We start from the raw sequence: 19,944 nt of genomic DNA on the forward strand, positions 1-19,944 counted from the left end.
CTTCATCCTATCTGCTAAGTATCTTTTTGCATAGCTGCAAGTTAATGGCCCACCTCAACCTTATGTCTCTAGAAGCAATTTGTTCAGCTTTCTACATAAATTGTCATAGCTCAACAGCAACCTCAAAATAAAATTTTGTCAAAATACAGTTTTCTTGAATGCTGTTGTGAGATTTTATGACTTTATAATGTGTAAAACTTTACCAAACATTATTATAGTAACAACACTGCTGACAATTTGTTCTGAGAATAACTGCTTTTTTAAAATTACTAATTTTTTTTATTTTTATTTTTTAGACCTGACAGGTGTCTGGCCAAGCAACCAAAATAGCTGATGGTTAATCCCATTTAAGTTTTTATTATTATTATTATTATTATTATTAGTTATTATTACAGAAGAGTAAACTAAGTCCAGAGAGGCTGCCTTGTTTTCAACAAAACAACTTCAGGTTTATGTTGATGGAGATGAGAGCTGAATCTTGCCAACATGGGTTAGGCAATATACAAAGCAGTACTGCTAGGATGGATGAATGCAGTGTAGTATTATGATTTAATATAAACTTATGTTGCGGCTAAGTGTGTGTTGTAAGAGGTGCTCTACTGATACCTACTAAGTGATTGCATTTTGGACCATAATTTTTGGGCAGTTAAGACTAGCAGTATACATGGGAGAGAAACCCAGTGGAACAGGGTATACTGGGGACTGATTCTCAAAACTGTTGATAATCCAGCATGTTCTGCAGAGATCACTATGAAGTGCTGGCTAATTAACATTTCTGAAAAATCTATTACTGTCCATTTGCTGGCTGTTTTTAATAGTGTTTGTTATGCCCCCTATGGGAAGATATTATTTCCAGCCTAGGTACCACATTAGACAGACAGGAGGGTTTCTTAGAGCTCCAAAAATGGTCTAAGTAACCACTTTCCTTCCATGAAAGAGGTATTTCTTGGACGCTGATTCCCCCCAGCCTTTTTGCCAACCTTCTCCGTTAGGCTCAGCTGCAACGATTCAAGGAATTATTTTTCCTTGCTTGATGATTTGTTCAGATCACAACGCTGCTGCTGCTGCCCTCTAATCATCTGCAGAGCCTGCAAGTGTCCAACAGAACTTACAGCTTGGGCTCTGTGCTTCATCTCTAATATGCTTGTGCCTCGTTGATTTGGAACTGCTTCTCTAGGATTCAGGGAACTAGTTCCTGAGGCAGAGTGGCTCTATTACACCCGGGATGATTGCTGAGCTGTTGGAAAGGCAGTCTTGTCCCTTGCATTGTGTGTGCTTAGGACAAGAAAAAAAAGAGATGTTCCTACCTGTGTTTAGTTGTCTCACTTGCTGCAGAAATGCAAGAAATGGCACTATTCTTCTGCAGTCTGTCTTTGCTCTTCCCCACACCTTGTTGTAAAACCTAAAATGAATAGTACCAGGACTGTAAGTACAATGTAACAATAATCAAAATGGTATTGCTAGTGAAACTCACTGCAGTCAGAGACTGCAGTCCTAGATGGGATGGACTCCCTAAACGATACATGCTTAGAGGAAGTTTAAATTTAAACAATTTGATCATGGTGAAAAGTCCCCCCTCCATTGTCATTTTGACTATGAAAATGTAGTAAACGGAGAGATATTGGTGACCTCTTTTAGCACCCACTTTCCCCATCTAACTTCATGTTTTCACATCCAATCCTAGTAGAAAATGGCTCACTATTCTTTGTAACCTTCGAAACAATTTTTGAGCATTGCTGTATGCTTGGTCACCCATACTGAGATCTTTTGGCCCAAAAGAGAAATGGCTTTCAGGAGCAGGCATAGAGTATGCTCTGCTTCAAATGTGCTCCTATTTACTCCTGTTGACAGCTACAGAAAATAGAACATTTTCCCTCATACTGTGCAAGAAAAGAAGTGTATTTTCTCCAGTAACCAGAGTGTTTGGACATGTGCCAAAACAGCACCATTAGCTTTCTGGTTGGTTGGTGAAGACCAAAGTATTTTAGGCCCTTAATTCTCAACAATAAAATATATTAAAAATCTTCTCTTAGTGCTGAGTTTAACCTGGATTTTTCCTCCCTTTAATCAGTGCCTGCAATTTCCAAATTAATTTTCATCTTTTCCCCTTGCCAATAAAACTCCATGAGCCCAGACTTGAATGTGCTCTGTTGTCAAGTCATAACCTTTAATCGTGCCCATCTGAACAGCTCTGTTAATGCAGTGGAGCTTTGCCAAATTGCATCATCTGATAGCCTAACCTGATAGTCTCATTAAAACATCAGAAGGAAGGCAATTGTCTCATAATCTGTATTATTTGTTATAATATAACCACCAGATGGCTTCATAACTTGAAGACAGAAAATCTGTAGTGGTCAGATTATAAACTAATGACTGCTCTTGAGTCCCCATTGCTATCTAGATGCAAGGTGGGGTATGGCAGAAACCAGGAGTGGTGTCAGCACCCACGCAAGCACTGTAGCCTGGTGTTCAGCAGTAAGGCTCCTCTCCGCCACTAAGCAAACAGCTACTAACCACCCATGGGTCCACTTGTCATTCAGGTGCCTCCTCTGACTAAGGTGTGTCATGGAGGCCTATACATTGTCCAAGGATGAGCACCGTGAGTATATTGCTTACTGTGTCCTTTTTGTCTATGCAGTTAACCGAAGGACAGCTGACAGCAAGAAGGAGGAGACCAGATGCTGGGGAGAAAGAAAAGGCTAAAAACTCCTCCTATTAGTTTTATCAGCTATAACGACCATAAGAATGACTATTGTTTGAGATTGAGTCCATCCAAAGCACTATGCTGTATTGAACAGTGGCAATGGGAAAATTTTTAGGAAAGAATAAGAACAGGATAGGCATTTATGATACTTTTACTCTAATATTCTCCCAGACTCCAGGTATTTTCAGGTGATTTTCCCTGCTTGATATAGTTTCTGTCTAGTAGCCTTCAGTGAAGCTCTCTTCCAAATTCTTGTCCATTTTTTTCTGCAAGCCTTGTAAAATTTTTGCATACACAATGTCTTTTGTGAAGACAAAGGCATTACCTACTGCATGATGATCTGTGTCCTTTTGTTGGCTGAACCTGGCTCTTGTTAGCTTCACCTGATTTCCTTTATCATTCCACTGTTTTTCATTTTGGTATCCTGACCCCTCTTTTCATTAGGTTTATTTTTCCATCTTGTTTTCTTTGCGATTGAATCTGCTGGAATGGGGGCTCAATCTCTATTTCATTAACCCCTGTACTGGTAACATGCCTGTTATCTGGTCTAAAGATTGACTTCCATGCTCTTGCTGCTTCATCTGGAAAACTGCTTAGGGTATAAATCTCTGTGAAGATTACTGTCTCACTCTCTCAAGAGGAATTACATTCTGCCCTTTTAAGTGTTAACTCTTTGGCCTGAAGAACTTTGTTGATTTTTATTACTGATAACCAAGTTTGATATGATGTATTTCACAGAAGATTGGCTTATAGATTGGCGCTGAATGTAACAAGGCCAGCTGATTATGTGTTTTTCTATTGACCTTGCCAAAATACAAGAGGTGGTAGAGTAGATACACTCTTCCCTTCCTTTTCTGGGAAATCTGATCTGGGTGTGTTTGTGTTTTTCTTCCCCCCCTTTTTGCATTTTATTGTTATTTTCTGGTATCCTTCAGTCTCAGAAGATGTATTTAAAGTGTGATTTGCTTTGGTAGCAAGAAATTTAAGTCACAGACATAGGAGAGACTTGCTGATGAAGTTATTCTAAACAAATAAGGGAAGATTTTGCTCTACTGTTTGAAAGTCACACTTTTCATACTGCAGTAAATAATCAGCATAGATAAATACATAGAAAATAACCAGGGAAATACATTAATTTAAAAATTCAAAATATATATTCAGATGTTTTCAGAAAGAATTAAAAATGAATGGCAGTCATGACATATTTGTAATCTACCTCTATATCGGTTCTGCAGTGAATATTGCAATAATGCTGAGTTCTGTGGCTTTTCTATATTTGGTAGACTCAACAATCTATTCTACATTTATGCTTGAGTTTCTAACAGATCATTTTCATTCTGTAGCATGCTGTTTAACGTTCCCATCGTGTTCAAGGGAAGCACGCCTGTATTCTTAGGCTTCCTGTATCATCATCTATTCAGAGACAATCTATCTATAGAGGAGTTGGGAGAATTTGGATGGAAAGGTAGGCATGCCGTGAAGAAACACTTGCAAAGGATGTGCAAAGTCAACTGTTTCATTCCACAGTGTTTTATCGAAGGAATTAAGGTTAGATAGTTTCTTTTAAATCATTTTGACCAGAGCTTTCATACCAACGTGTTCTGTTCTTTGCTTATGTACACTAGTATATTCTTTAACTGTTTATGTTCAGAGGTAGGAGTAAGAGAATAAAATAAACAGGACATTAACACTGTCACTGTTGGTAGAAATGAAGAAAGCGGAAGACAAACTGTCAAAATGTGTGAATTATTGCAGCTCTGCTCAAGATCTGAAATTTAGACTTGGGCATGTCTGCTTAGCGTATTGTTGAGCAGCTAAAAATAAACCAAACTATGTGAACTACATGGAGTTTAGCTTTGCTATGCCTGAGCAGGCCTGTGCTCTGCTTCTTTAGGCTTGTGCTGCATAAGACTGATTGTCTTTCAGGAGGGAGACTTCTTATTGGAGCTGTTGGTGTTCACTGTTAATTATTTTTAATACGGTTACAGTAGAATCTGCAGTCATTAATGAGGATTATGGCAGGCACTGGACAGCCATGCAGTAAGGATGGTCTGTACCTCAGAGAAATAATGAAAAGGAAAAGCTAAGGAAAAGGTAAAATGACTATTGTTTTGGAAGGAAAATGGGAGAGCTCATGAGAGGCACAGTATGGCTATCACCTGTGAACTTACTGATCTGCTTCACCCTTTTTCTGTTTACTACGGTATCTGAGCACCTCATAGTCTCTAGCATATTTATCTTCACAATCCTCTTTTGGCAGAGGGAGGTTCCATTATCTTCATTTAACCAGTGACAGACAGAATATAAATTATTTGCCCATAAACATAGCGATAGCACGAGCAGAGACTTGCTCTTGGTGGACATCTTGGTTGACATCACCCCGACTAGTACCCCACCATTCCTTTCTGTTATGTAACTGACATACATTTAGATATGCATGCTTTATAAATTGTTTTTGCATCTTAGATGTAAAATGGTAAAATCAGCAAAATGCTAATCCTTGTACAGATTGCGGCCCAATACTTTCAGCACAAAACATAGATGCTTTCACAGTCACTATCTGAATCTGGTTGTGCAGTATCATTCCATCATGTGGTATCCATGCAGGCAGCCAAAAGCTCATTATTTGGCTCAGCTTTTGTAAAACATATGTTACCAGAGCTATGTGATAGTAAGAAGTAATTGAGCTTTATTTGCATTATCACACCACACTGTTATTTGCCTAAATTTCAGGGGTGGTATCAGGAAACTAGCCATTAATTTTGAGCAATCACATTTGCAGACATGACTGACCTATTTGCCGACTGAATTAATGGGAAGATGATTACTTTCCCTGAGCTATCAGGAACTGTCTCCTTCTTCTCTAAAAACTGTTCCATTGCTTATCTGGTTAGCTGGTATCACACATGTCAGCAAAAGATGTCTGACTATATTAACTGAAGCCATTACAAACTTGCTCTCTGGATATGTTTGCTATTTTCCTGTCTATTTAATGATCACAGAAGGATAAAATGTTGAATGCCCAGATAGTTTGCCTTTTTAAGAAGGAAGTTTACATGCTTCGGGTTTTTAGTTTATACCTTTCTGTCTCCTGTATATATATTTTAAAAAAAATCATAAGAAACTTCAGCATTTCCTTGGGATGGTGGATAATATAAAAATTGGATAGTAGTTAATCATTTATGTTCAAGTTCTTTCTACCCACCAGTGTTACTTTCTTCTTAATAATGGCATACACAGCAAAAATCTATTTCTTTGGACAAGTATTATAAAATAATTATTTACTGAAAGAGTTATTTTTTTGATATAGTATGAGTGATAAGTTATTTCATCATCAGGAAATCGTGAGAAAGACTTTCCAAAATGCAGCATTCAACAATGAATTTTGTAGGTGCAGAGTTGCCAGAAGCAATATGTTAATGTCACAAAAAAGCCTGAGACTCTACCAGTGTGTAATTATTATTTTTATACTTTTTACTGTCTTGACTGTGACTAACAAATATAATGCCTTTAGGAGAGTACAATGCTGTAGGTCACATTGGAGGTGTCTACACAAACTGTTGAGAACACATCTTCAGGCTGACACATGTTATCTGAATGAGGTGAAGTAGGAGTTAAAAGTGGCCTGACAAAATAATGGTCCCATGAGAAATCCTAGAGTTAGACATGCAGTTCTCTACCTTTTACATGTCGTGGAGCAACAGGACTTCACAAACTTCCGTTTACACAGAAAAGTCTTCATAGTACCTCTACATGGTCTATAAGCTGTCCCTGCAAGAACTGGAGTTGAGAAACTGTGAACTAGACAAAGATTAATAAAGTATGATAATTCTGCTATAGTAGTTCAAAAATATTCCACATTATAGTTGTAAAACTGTAACTGGCAAAGTGGGTGAAAACTATGGATGTGCCACTAGCTTCAGAATGTCAAACTTTTCAGTTGAAATCTGACTTCTAGAAACCTAAATTCAATATCAAATCTAAATTTTCAGAGACCTTCTCCGCTTTGTCTAGCTATTATGCTTGTCTAGCCATTATCAGAACATTTAGATTTTAATTAAAGAACTCACTTTTTCACTAGTCAAAATATAATCAATAAGAATATATACTTTATTTTAGTATATGAGAACTTTTATAGTTCTAATACAAAATTTTCTGCTACCCCCTTGATGATGACAACTTTATAATAAATCTTAAATTTGCAGTTGATATAGATAATAAGCTATTTCATTGTTAAATCATGAAAGATAGAAAAAGTCTCCCTTCATGTGCTGACTGAAAAGCAAACCAGACCTTCCAGATTTTGTTTCATTTGACTTTAATGCTGAGTTTTTCTATTAAAATGGGAAGGCCCAAAGCAACTTTACAAAATAAAAAAGAAGTCAAGCTGTAAATACACCTTGAATGATTCAGAACCAATGTATTGAAAAAACTCCCACTCCTGAAACTTAATTGAAGAACTCTGTTGTATGGAATATAGATTTGACAAAAAAGGATCAGGAGAGCAACAAATCTGTTTGTCATCAGCATAACAATACTTAAAGTCATTTGAGTAATATAATCAGGCAGTGCAATGATATAGGCATAGAACGATGCAGGGCCAAGAATAAAATCCCATGAGACATCAGCTGTAAGTGGAAAAAGGACTTGATTAAGGACTGCTATATTAAATAGCATGTGAATGATCAGACAAAAATAACATTAGCCAGTGTAATGTGTAGCTGTAGTGATGCATCTAGAGGGGAGTCAATAAGCAACAGTGATTGGGAGTATTCAGAATAGAAGACTGACAGCATTTTTTAAGAACAAATATTAAACTGCATTCACAAAAACATGTACCTTGATTATCTCAGGCAATTACCCAAATTACACTGTTTGGTAAATGCCTCCAGTAGACAGTCATAAATCCACACTGGCAATGAGAAAAACAAGTTTTAACTTTTGCTGATGTTTGCAATAGAATAAGCCCCCTGGGAACAAGTGAGTTGAACAGATCTTCACCAGTGATCATAATAAAGACAAAAAGGGCATGCAGGACAACTGCAAGTACTGTGGGTGAAGGCTTGAAAAGTAGAGCAAAGAGCCTTAACAGAGAGGATTAGCAGGTACAGAATTTTATTTTGATAGCTCAGTGGAAAACTAGGTAGCTGATTTAGTCCCTGAGATAACATGAGGCTGATTTCTTTGTTGTATTTTTGTTGCACGGAAGTATTGGTGAGATGCATTTATTGTAAATTTCTTTGAACTTTTAAGGTTAGAAAAATATAGGAAGAAATGGGAAACATAGTTCTTGTAATCCTTAACTAAATATTCAGCAGTCCATTGTTCTGCACTTTTTGTTTACCATCTAACAAGAATCACCTGTTCCTGTTTTCCTACTTTATTGACTTTGCATTTGTCTTTATTAACATGATCTCAGTTTCCTACTATGGAATGATTTTTAAATGTTAGCTCTGATTCCACAGCATCTGATATCACTTCATGAACAGTACTACTTTCCAACGTATTTCTGCTCTAATATACAAAGGTTATATTCTTCATCTGGTCTCTTCTCTCAATTTATCTGACTATTTTCTTTGCAATCTGTGTAGTCATATGAGCCTGAGCTGGAAATGACCAATTAGATCATACTGTCCCTCTTCCTGCCAATGTGGAATATAGTCCCCCAGACAGAGGACATAGGAGATATTAAACTGAAGCTACATTTCATTTTAGCCAAAATCTAAGAAGAAGCCTCCCAGTCTTCACTGACTGAAATTTAAACTCTCATCTGTTACTAATACATTTTCAGCAAATGATTACCAGAACATCTGCTCATGCCCAGTAAATTTTTACTTCCTTCTCTTAAAGTCAATTTCCCTTGTGGACTGATGAAAGATATATTCAACAACTCATTCTGCTGTTTAAAATAACATTGTTCCACTGCAGAAATGTTGACTGACAGTGATGTAGTGATCTTTGTGGCTCATGTTGCAGCTATGAGGGAAATAAGAGGAAAATGTTACTATAAGAAAGGGGTATTTCGATCTAACTAACTTTTTAATCAGGAAGCATTATATAACATTCAATGGAAGTGTTTCATGTTTACAGGAAGTTCTAAGCATTTATACACTTTGGAAAAATTAAATATTGTTTTTAAAATGTTGATATCAATGGGATATGATACAATTTTAGCTGGAAATAGCTTCATATAAATTGTATGCTAAACAGAAAAATATCACTGTGGCTTGAGAGGATAGGCTTTTCTGAGGTAAAGTCAAATGTGCTACAACAGTCTTTCAGATTTATACATACATGGACAGATACCTCATATTTTTCTGTTTAAAGCTTTCCTTAACTCAAAGCTTTGACCATAAAAAAAGAAAAAAGAAAAAAAAGAAAAAAAAGAAAAAACCCAACTTTTTTGGAGTCAACTTCCCATAGAATTTAAATTTGAGAATTTGAGAATATGAGTTTCCATGGCTATGACAATATTCCTGGCTTTGTAGACTTGTGCTACTTGGTGATTACAGTGACATTAAGCTGTATGTGCATCACTATGCTTTCTTTAGTCCTCTGCAAATGTTTATATGTGTACCAGGCAGTTACTCCCAGGTGGACCACCTGAGTTTTGTATTTAACCCAAATGTGTAACCCACCCAAATTTTTACTCCTTTCGTCACAGTAAACATTCATATGTGTAATTTACTGTTCTTTTTAGAAAGAATAATTTGAATTCATTGAGGAAAAAGTCTGTATCAACATGTCTGTATTTCATTTTCCTATTTCTGTCAGGGATTCTGCTTTCCAGTCTTAGAAGGCCTGTGTGTGGCTCAGATTGACCTCTGAACAGCTCAGCTCACCTGAGGACTGGCTGTGCAGATGCCATCTTGTGTAATCTTCTGCCTCTGCACAGTTATTTCAGCACTGGGCTCATGTGTCTCTTTAGAAGTTAAATCTGAATATTAGGGTCAGTACTGCAACTGCAGATGCTTCATGTGGTAAATGCTGGGTTTGATCCCCTTTAAGAAACTAATAATCTGATGAAGTAATAAGAAAATATTTAGGCAGGGCTGAAAATAGGTGCCTGAGGGCAAAGCCCAGAGCAGAAGAAAAGTTTTCTGTTTGGTGGTCCAAATGGGTGCAAAAGTTCACCAATAAACTGCGATAACATGCAAAATATCTGAAAGTGGAAGGTGTAGCTCAGGGGTTTCTGGTTCACGTGATTCCAGAATCATCTATAACCTGGTCTTGTGTCCTCATGGTGCACACATAGCAGCACTGTAGTGCAGGGCAATAAACAGATTCTAGAGCATTGGAAGAGACAATTTTTAAAGAGAAAGTAATTTTTAATTCCAGTTGTAACAGGAATTTTTTCTTCTCTCCCTTTACCTACTACTGTTGCATGATTTAGTTGAAAATGTTATTGCTGAAGTATTCCTGTTCAATAATATTGACATATATATTTTCACTGTTTTTTATTTCAGAATAAGAGCCAAGGATTGAGCTTTGTGCGCATACATGCACCTTGGCATGTACTTAGTCGAGAAGCAGAACTCCTTAAAATAAAAATGCCCACTAAAAAGGTAAGGCTTATTCTTTCACATTTCAAATTTCACAATTGGATATAAGGTTGGGATTTCAAAAGTGATTTTTGGTGTGAGCAAGGTGCCAAATTCCTGTTAGCCTGCTTTGAATTTTGGCTTTATTTTGCATCCAACAATTTTTCATGAGGCCAAATTATGCCCTGGAATCATTACCTGCCAGTTACATGTATTATTAATTGCTAAAAATAATGCTTGCATTGAATTAGTGCAGAAAGACCCTAGCTTTGCACCCATAATATTGTGCAAATGAAGAAAGGTAAATGCCTGATTGAGGACTGACGATCTAAAAATATAGAGATTTGTTGCAGGGGTAAGTGACATTGACAATGCTCTTGGTCTTTCCAGCCCTCCTCCTGTAGCAGATTTTGGATATTTTGATATTTTATTAAAAAGGTGTTTTAATTTTACTATGTGATATTGGAAGAGTTGTGTGGTTTGCGGTGTGTCAGTACATGTGAGAAATAGATGCCCGTGGACCCTTCATGGTAGATCTTCCATTAGGCAATTGTCTACACATATGGGAGAATGTGGTAGTTCAGGTGATCTCTTCCAGCGCTCTGTTCACAGGACTAGTGCTAATTATATTAAATGGTGACCATATCGATGTCAATAGAATTTTCCAGTCAAATTAATTTGATTGATTTAACTTAAGGAAGAAAAGTCTGGAAAAGATCAAACAGATGGAATGTAAAAGAAGAGGGAAATCAAATATCCCGAAAGTTAGGATGGCAAAGAATGGCAAAGCTTTACAAGTGTTATGTACTGTAGCGCTTTTTTTTTTTTCTGTCTTCCTTTTTCTCTTTCCCTTTAAATCTGCTGGTTAATAGAGGGAAGTAGGAAAAGCAATAAGCATAGCTTGCCATCTGGCTGGCCATGGAGGCAGCTGGCTGGCAGATGGGGCTCTATAGAGTGATGACAGAGGTGTGTTTTAAGGAGGAATTTGAAAGCTGAGAAGGTAGTAGCTATTTGGATTTTTGTCAAGGAACTTTCCTCAAAGGTGAGGTGCAGTGTGAGAGAAAGTATGGTAACTATTTTTTGCCATAAGGTTTCTCCTTTAAAGTCTAGCGATGCTGAGAGTCTGTTTTCATGGTATCAGGAACTTTAGTGAATTTGGACTTGCTCATTGTCATTAAATTTGGCTCACTATCTTCTTTACAGTCCTAGTAGTTTAGAATATCTAGTGCTTTCAGCAGAGTTGCTGGCAAACATTACAAATTCTGGGGGGCGTATCCTAAAACTTGTGATCCTGCAGTGATTTAGCCTGTTAGCTAACAACTCCACTGAAGTCAGTGGAGCTGCCTTGGGCTCTTATCAACAGCGCTTCTGAAAACTTATTCCATTTCATTGTCATCAGCATTAAAAGACAGACTGATCTTATTTTCTTCAACTTTTTTTCCCCCTATTTCCCCTATTGATTCTTTTCACCCATCAAAGGCCTTAACATTGTTCACATCTTGTGGTGGTACCATCTGACACTGTCAGAGGCTTGGCCAAGCCACTCTTACTGTATTGTGTTTGCATCGCACAAAAAAAAATCCTGGTTACTTGTAATCAACCTTTGAAAACAAGTAGGTTTTAGACACCTACTGTACCTACATCCCTTCTGACATATTGGTGGAGGCGTAGGCCTTTTTCTAGAAAAGCACCTGAAATCCTTCACTCCCCTCTGATTACTTCCCAGCTTATTTTCCTTTGTGTATTTTCAATGCCTGCTCTCATTCCTACCTCCTTCTTCCCTCATGGGAATTTTCCCCTCCTAGCCTCTTGCAGATACACTGAAGTAGTGAAGTATTTCTACACTATTTCTATACACTATTTTCATGTTGGAATTCTGCCATCATATTGTTTTGTCTGCGTAAGATCTGTCCAGGAGCTTGTAGTCTCTAATGGCCATCCTAGTCACTGACAAATAGTTCAACATCCCCCTCTCTCCTTTGAATGAGAGAAAACATGCGGAGTAAATCACAAGGCCCTAAACAGAGAAAGATCATCATCTCAGACAAAGGTCAAAGAAAACATATTAATAGCCTAAACTGTCATGCTATTTGTAGTGCCATAGCTAGTGTATGGTTCATCGTACAATTTTAAGTCAAAGGCTAGGAGGAACTAGACATTTTGGTATTCTGTTTGCTGTTAATCTGTCATCTGTGGCCAGTGTGCTATGAGCAACAACCACAAGTGAAATTAAAGCCCCCAAAACTACTGTTTTGCTCCTCAAAATGAAGGGGAAAATAATGAAAAGAAAGTCCATATCACATGTAGCGAAAGCTAGAATTAAGCAAAAAAGATCTTTAAGAAGAGCATGGAAATCCAATTAGGTTTGCATTCAGGTATGCTCCATATCATAGTAAATCAGAGTGCCTTTTTGGGTGAGTTAACTGTGTTCTGCTGCTTTGCACATGTGTGCATAGGAACTCACGTGCAAACACACATTTACAAATTCATATTAATCACTGCAGTTCCAGCCACGTTATACCCAAACCAGTCGTCTTTGTCATGTTCAGTGCATATTGTTCCTTGAAGAATGGTTTCCTACTTTGTGATACATATTTATATGGATTATATGTATTCATAGCTATCATTTACATTAACAGAAGTTAGGGGCCCAGACTGAATTTGGTTTTGCCATTTAGCTTTGCTTGTTTCTTTTTTTTCCATGTCACATCCCTTTCTGGGAAAGGGACCAAAAGTAAGTTTATATTGGAGACGGATACAAAATCCCTAACGTTGCTCCAAAGGCATTGATTCAAGCTCAGGAAGTCCCTGCTCATCCCTGGCAGCTCCAAAGGTGTACAAGAGGGGCAGTGCTCTGTGCCTTTGTTATTGGCATACTCCTTCATCGAACTTAAGTTATAAGTTCGGAGACAGCAAATATGGGATATGGGCTAAATAGACCTTTGGCCTGCTCCAGAATCGCCATTCTTATTTAAATGGTATTCTCCCTGGAATTCCCTCCCTACCAACTCTGTCCCATCTTTAGTATCTTGCTCTTCTGCTGAATGGGACAAAAAGAATAGACTTACTATGCTAGATTTCCACCATCCTATTTGCACACTGCGTGTAATGTAAATACCCTTTTGCAAACTAAATCTCCTTTGTATCACAAACTCAGTGGAAATAGGCTGGACTGTAGATGAGCTCTGATCCTTTTCATCAGGGACAGAGATGGCAGGCTATTCCACTAGGCATAAAATTATTTGATAACATCTAAGTATATAGACAAAAGGACATTTTTAGGGAGAAAGTTGTTGGCAATTATTGTTCACTGCATTATTTTCTAATTATCTCAGTTGCATCAGTGAAATACTACCACTTAAAGCAGGCATGACAGGAAAATTATGTTCTTGTCTTAAGACGTTGGAATTAAGGACAGCTGGGAAAGGAATTTCCTGTGAGGGGGAAAAAAATTCATTTTGAAATTCAGAAACCTTATATTTTGGGGTTTTGGCAATAAAAATTGAAAAATTCAGCCAGGAATCACTGAAGAGAAAATTTTGGTTTTGTTCAGAGAGCCAAAAGATTATTTTTTAAGGGACATTATGTGTTTTCTCTGATGCTATTTATTATTAATTCAACAATCCACTGAAACCATAAACAAAGCAATTTCAATGAAAAATATCGGTCCATTTCTAAACACAGTGGGTTGGTTACAAAAAAAATATTTTCCAATGTTCAGTTTTAAAACATCTTTCAAGAAAAATTACATAGGGAAAAAATCCTTTTGAGCAAATTAACTATATGCGCATGTTTGCATATGACAAAGAAATTCTTTTTAATGTAGAAACAGCCAAGTAAGAATGGGCCACAGTCAAATATATTAGGTATATCCCATATGACTGCTTTAAATAGGGAAAAGAGTGCTTAAGATTGTAAGATGCCCAACTTTAGTTCTTTAAAAAGGTCGTATTTTGCTGAAGGTAGGGGACCAGCGTATTTCTTTTATTTTGGGGTAGACTTCTTCAGCTGTTATTTGGAATGTTCAAGGTTCATTTAATGATTTGATATTTAATCAGTCTGCAAAAAAACTAATGTTTTCTCAGGTTGTCTATGGTTCAGGAAAATATAAAAAATAAAACTCAGACACACATGTTAGCACCTGTACGTCAAATAAGTAGAGTCCTTTGTTAGGCTTCAGGATTTGGTCTCCGCTTGTCCATGCTAGATGTATGATAGTTTATATCCTTATGTTCTCTTTTGGAGCAAAGCAAGCAGTTCTCTTTAGAGGAAACCTGGTAGGTTCAGGGGATAGTTTGATCCAGGAGCTACTGCCTTATAAGAGGAAAGGGCAGTGCCTGTGCCACATTTGGGTCTCTCTACCCCACAGAGTTTTCCGGTGCTGTCCTAGCCGGCCTACTACCTTCAACTGCTCCAGTGACCTCTCATGCTATGCTCTAGAGCATATAGCACAAACTGCTAATAAAAACACCACTCTGGCAACTGCGACGTATTATTTCAGGCACTTTGAACTGAAAAAATCCCACAAAGAGTAATCATGAAAATAAATTTGTCTGCAGAAGCACCAAAGGGGTCCTAAGGATACCCTGGTATGTAGTCTGCTGTAGCGACAGGGCAAGCCCTAGAGATCATGGACTCTTGTTCCTATATGTTGCTTGACATGTATGCAACCAAACAATCCATCCCCGTGGGGCATCTGTTTAGGAGTGTTGATGTAGCCTAAGAGAACCAGCAGTGCAACAGCTTGACATTTAAGCAAATACTAGGAATTCAGCAAGTTATGGTTGTTTCTGCAAGTTATGGTTTCCTACCTTGACCCCATCTAACTTTTCCTTTCCTATAAATGTTTCATAGTTTGATTGTCAGCTAGCAAATGGTAAGTATCCATCTCTACCACAGCGCACACATGCTGGCGCAGGCACATGCGTGCATAGCTGTCCATCTGTCTCTTCTTTTCCTTTTAAAGATAGACATGGCAGTTCATTCTGTGCCTGGGACTTAACCATCAGTGATAGTTTCAACAATGGCAACAATAAAATCATCTCAGTCTAAAGTGCATGCTTTGACCCTAGATTTTGTCTCTGCAAAGTCCTGCAGTAATGACTGCTATTACTACTTTAAGAGAAACTCCAAAGTCTATTTTATGCCTATTCATTGGATTTCTTTGTAGAGTGAATTGGGTAAATACCTTCATATCCCTGGGAAGCTCTTTAGTCCTTCATGTCAGTCCAAATCAGCAAAATCTAGTTCCTTGCACCGGACAGTGCCATGCAGCCATGGGCCTGGCACCCTCACTTCTGATGGCATGTGTGCCCTAAAGCCAAGCTAGCAATTATTACTTACTAATTATTTATTCTGTCTGTGCAGCATGATTGCCAGTTGGACCAGCAGGTAAAGGATCTTCCTATTTTGTCTACTCCCTCTTTTCCCCAAGTTGCAGCTTTTAAAGTCAGAATAATTCTTCTGCTTTCCTTTGACTTTCCTGCAGCTCCTAGTTTAGATGAGTTAGTGAGGATATTTCTCATACGAACATTCCTACACTGATTTTTCTTCTGAAAATAGTTTCTGAAAGACAAAAGCTTCCCTTTTCTTGCTGAAACCCTTAACGATTCAGGTGCTTGCTGTTACATGGGAATATACAGATTTAAACCCATGTGTATAGAATTTTTTTTTCCTTTTAGTATACTTTTGGAAATCACATTAATGTATGATATTTTATTTACTCAGATGTATGAAGTCAAAGAAGAAGGAGGAATACTCAAGAAGCTAAATGAAATATGGTGTAAATTGACTGAACCTCTGCAACCCCAGGTGCCACAAAAGGACAATACCAAGATGAAAAGCCTGTCCTATCCATTTTCCAGAGAGAAAATATATTTGTGAGTACTTTAAATTGTGAAGAGCAAAGAATAAAGCTATAACTTGTCATTTTACTATTGTCATTTTTTCCCTCCCAGTATGTGAATCAAAGGATCATCAGTGCAGTCATGCTGCATCATTGAGGATGCAGCATTTCTGGAAATCCTGAGGAAATACGCAAGTTGGCAAATTATTCCTGGAAAACATTTCCAAGTGATAAAAGGATATGTCTGGGTTAACCTGAATGTGTTGTAGCCTGAGTAAATAGATCTAAAATAAATTCACATTCACTGACACTGAATTGAGTTTCAGTGGATTTACAGAAATATAAGCTTGCAGAGAATTTAAATGAGTGTATAATTTGTTTCTGTTGGATAAGGCACTTGAAGCAGTGCAACAGATAAAATGTCCATGTTTTTAGTCTGAACTGTAAAAACTTTATCACTAAATGACTGATGAATTGGACAAAGATATTGCCACCAGTTTTGAGAAAAAAAAAGAGCTAGTAGAAATGCAATAATATTTTTCATCCTGATGGATTTATTATAGTAATTAAAACTTGGTTAATAATATATAGATAAGGAATTCCTGCCATCTGCCCCTTCACTCAGATTAATACTTCTGGATCTGATTTGATGTCAAACATTTCTCATTTCTTCATGGTTGGCTCCTTGTATTTGTCTAATAAATAAAATTTGGTAATAAATATGATGACCCATCATATCATTTATTGTCCTGTCTGACAATTTTCATTAATACTGAATACAAGTCAAATCGATTGAGGGGAATAAACTGGCAAAGCTGATTTCACATACGATGGTTCTAAGGTTTCAGGGAATGCGTAATTCCAGTGGAATGGTTATATGAAAAAGTGTAACATTGACTGGTTAGTCATGTGGAAAAGAGTAATGAACATCTGCATTAGGCTGGCTGAAACCTGATAACATTCATAACCACAGGTTGTTATAACATTGAGGGTATTTTATAAGGAAAGATTAAAAGGTCAGCTTGTATAAACAACAGACAAACTGTCCCTACCCAAAAGGCATTTTATGCTAGTTAATATTTCTGGATTTTTCCACCCACCATCATTGCAGTCCAGGTAGAACTCTGCTTAACTAGGCCTTAAAAGATTTTATTTAGATATCAAGAGGTCCTCTATTTTGTGCTGTCCTATTACACCTCTATTATTTCCTTTAAACTTCTGTTTTTCTTCCTTACTATGGCTTCTAAATGAATTCTAAATCAAACTGTTTTATGTTATCTTATTCATTAGTATCACTTCTGAAAACATGACTGTTTTTTTTTTCTTTCAACATTTTTAGGTATAACATTAAAGACAAAGACACTTTTTTTGACAATGCTACCCGCAGCCGAATAGTAAGTAAACAAAAGTGACATATCATTGAGGGAAGACTTTTTGTGTTGAATGCGATTTACTTCAATAGTGAGTGCCTTTTGCTACTTTGCTAATTTCTTCACTATAAGCATTTCTCAGTTCGTGCAAAACATTAAGTAGTCATAAGAACAAAAAAAATACAGTCCTAGAGCCAGCCAGTAGTCCATACAGCCCCATGGGAGTAGGAGATACTATGTAGGGCAACACTATTTAATCCTACCCCTTGTTAAAAGTGGCCATTAAGCTCTGCTTCCTATTCTTAACCAGGTTTTCGTCCATAGAAGGACATCATCTGCAATCCAGGAGGAAACTTATTAGCTCAGTAGCCTTTAATAAGAAACCTTGCATTAGTACCTGACATCCTGCTAGGTCTCCAGCAAGCTCGTGAGGCAAGATTTCTCTTTACAGATGCTATGCTGACTCCTTCCCAACATGCTACATTCATCCATATGCTCACTCAGGTTTCACAGATATAGCTTATTTGCTAATCACTTCTATGTGCATCTTCATGTTATACTTCCAAATGCGAATGTTAAATGTTCTCTTTAAGGTGCCTCCATAAATAAAATACGGAGTCAGATTCTGTTGCCATTTACTTCTCATTTTATCTGAAGTCCTTATACTACTTATACTTTATGTAAAACTTACATCAAGTTTTACAAGGATGTGACATTGCACGACTTAGCCTACAGATGTTAGGGCCAGATAATGAAAAAGTACAAATTGCCATAGCACCATTAAGTTCAGTGGCATTCTGGTGTTCTTTAATCATTTTTCTTCACTTAAAATTCTTAACTAGAGTGGCCCCAAATCATATATTTATATGTGAGTGAAACATATGATTTAAATATAAGTGTAAATGAACTCTACAGAGGCCTCTTATTTTTAAGCTTTATTTTATTGTTAGCACTGTGAGGAAAAGAATGCTAAAGACAATTTGGATGTTATATCACTCCTCTTCTTTTCCTTAGGTACGTGAAATTTTAAAACGCACACCTACAAAGGCCAGAAACAGCATGGGTAAGAGGGAGGGAAGATAATTATGTCTGTTGTTTTCAAAGGAATTGTTTAGGTATCTCACTGAATATTTATTTGTCTAACAGAACACAAAAATATACTGGCAGTTTTCCACAACAATAGGTATTGAAACAAATGCATTTTCTGTGGAATAAAATCAGACTTTCTGATCTACTGTTTATGTAGGACATTGGTAATGGGAGCTTGCTGTTCATTTCTACAGGTGCAGGATCTGGCACATAACTTGCATTTCACAAGTGATTATAAAATTGGATTTGATTGTTATATGGTCTGCTTTTGAAAATTCAGATGTCAGCTCCAATATGTTGCATTATTTCATCCAGGAGCAGATTTTCCTTGCCATTTCTATAAAATAATACATATTTCCAGGTTATTTTTATTGCTGCAGCTTTAAAAAATGATGTCCATGAGCTGCATAGTGAAATCTATGACTTAAATATGACTGTTCTGAAGGGATTATGTGATCTGTGGAATCCCAGGTCTATTTCCACTATCAGATTTTGGCAGGGTGTTGTCTTTTTTGTGGTTCAGAACAGATACAGGTGTGTATATTTTTCTCTCTGTTCTTTTTCTTCTGCCACTGTGATACCACCACACATATATCCCTGGAGTTGAAGAGCTCATAGTACTGTTTTCTGGCATGTTTTCTGAAAGTCCTCTGGTAGCTTCACCACTTCAGTGCAGATCACTATGTCCTAGTGTAATGTACTTGCAAAGGGTAAGTGTGCTGCACAAGTAGTCTCCTGCAGGTTCTTGGAGTAACTTTGTGTGGTGAAGTTGCAGGTGACAGATTTCATTGGTTCAGCAGCTGGAGTGGAAAAAGATTAGCGTAGGTTATCCTTAAATATAAATATGACGTTTTTTCCAATTATATGGAGAAAAAAAAAAAGAATTACTTTATCTTTATCTTTCAATTACTTTATCTTCTTTACTCTATCTTCTGACCTAGAACGAACATTTATGTTTTGGTTTATTAGAGCATTTTATATATTCTTTTTCCTAATCTAGCCTAAATTTTTAACATACTGAGGTGAAAAGTAGGGAAAGAAAGGATCATTGAGAATATGTCAAACAGCCTCCCTTTCTAAAATATATTGTTCAGCTGACATCTGTTTTGTTCACTGTTCATTCTGTGTTGTTCTGTGTTTTGATGTTTTAAAAGACTCTGTCTGAGCAGTAAAGAGGAATGCTGTCTCTTTTGCTGGATTGCTCCACCCCACATCAAGAGGACCCTCCTGGTGCATGGGGAGATCTTGCTTTCTCCGGGAGCTGTGGTCTATGTGCAAGGAGGAGTCTCTAGAGCAGAGGCTTCTAGAGTAGTGTGAGGTAGAGAAAGCAAGAAGCCTAAAGTGCAGCAGGGACGGGAAACTCACTGACGTAAAAGCCAGCCCTCAGAGGTGACA

General features: G+C 37.2%; 1 protein-coding gene across 1 annotated transcript in view; it reads left to right on the top strand.

Annotated features, from left to right (window-relative positions):
• The window catches only part of ANO2 (anoctamin 2), a 193,153-nt gene that overhangs the window by 28,755 nt on the left and 144,454 nt on the right, over positions 1 to 19,944 (top strand). The window contains exons 4-7 of the mRNA XM_064517556.1: positions 10,171 to 10,269; positions 15,973 to 16,124; positions 17,430 to 17,484; positions 18,475 to 18,523. Of these exons, the coding sequence (XP_064373626.1) occupies positions 10,171 to 10,269; positions 15,973 to 16,124; positions 17,430 to 17,484; positions 18,475 to 18,523 (355 nt within the window). The remainder of the gene's footprint in view (positions 1 to 10,170; positions 10,270 to 15,972; positions 16,125 to 17,429; positions 17,485 to 18,474; positions 18,524 to 19,944) is intronic.

The sequence above is a fragment of the Dromaius novaehollandiae genome, chromosome 1 (assembly GCF_036370855.1).
Source record: "Dromaius novaehollandiae isolate bDroNov1 chromosome 1, bDroNov1.hap1, whole genome shotgun sequence".
NCBI classification, from domain to species: Eukaryota; Metazoa; Chordata; class Aves; order Casuariiformes; family Dromaiidae; genus Dromaius; species Dromaius novaehollandiae.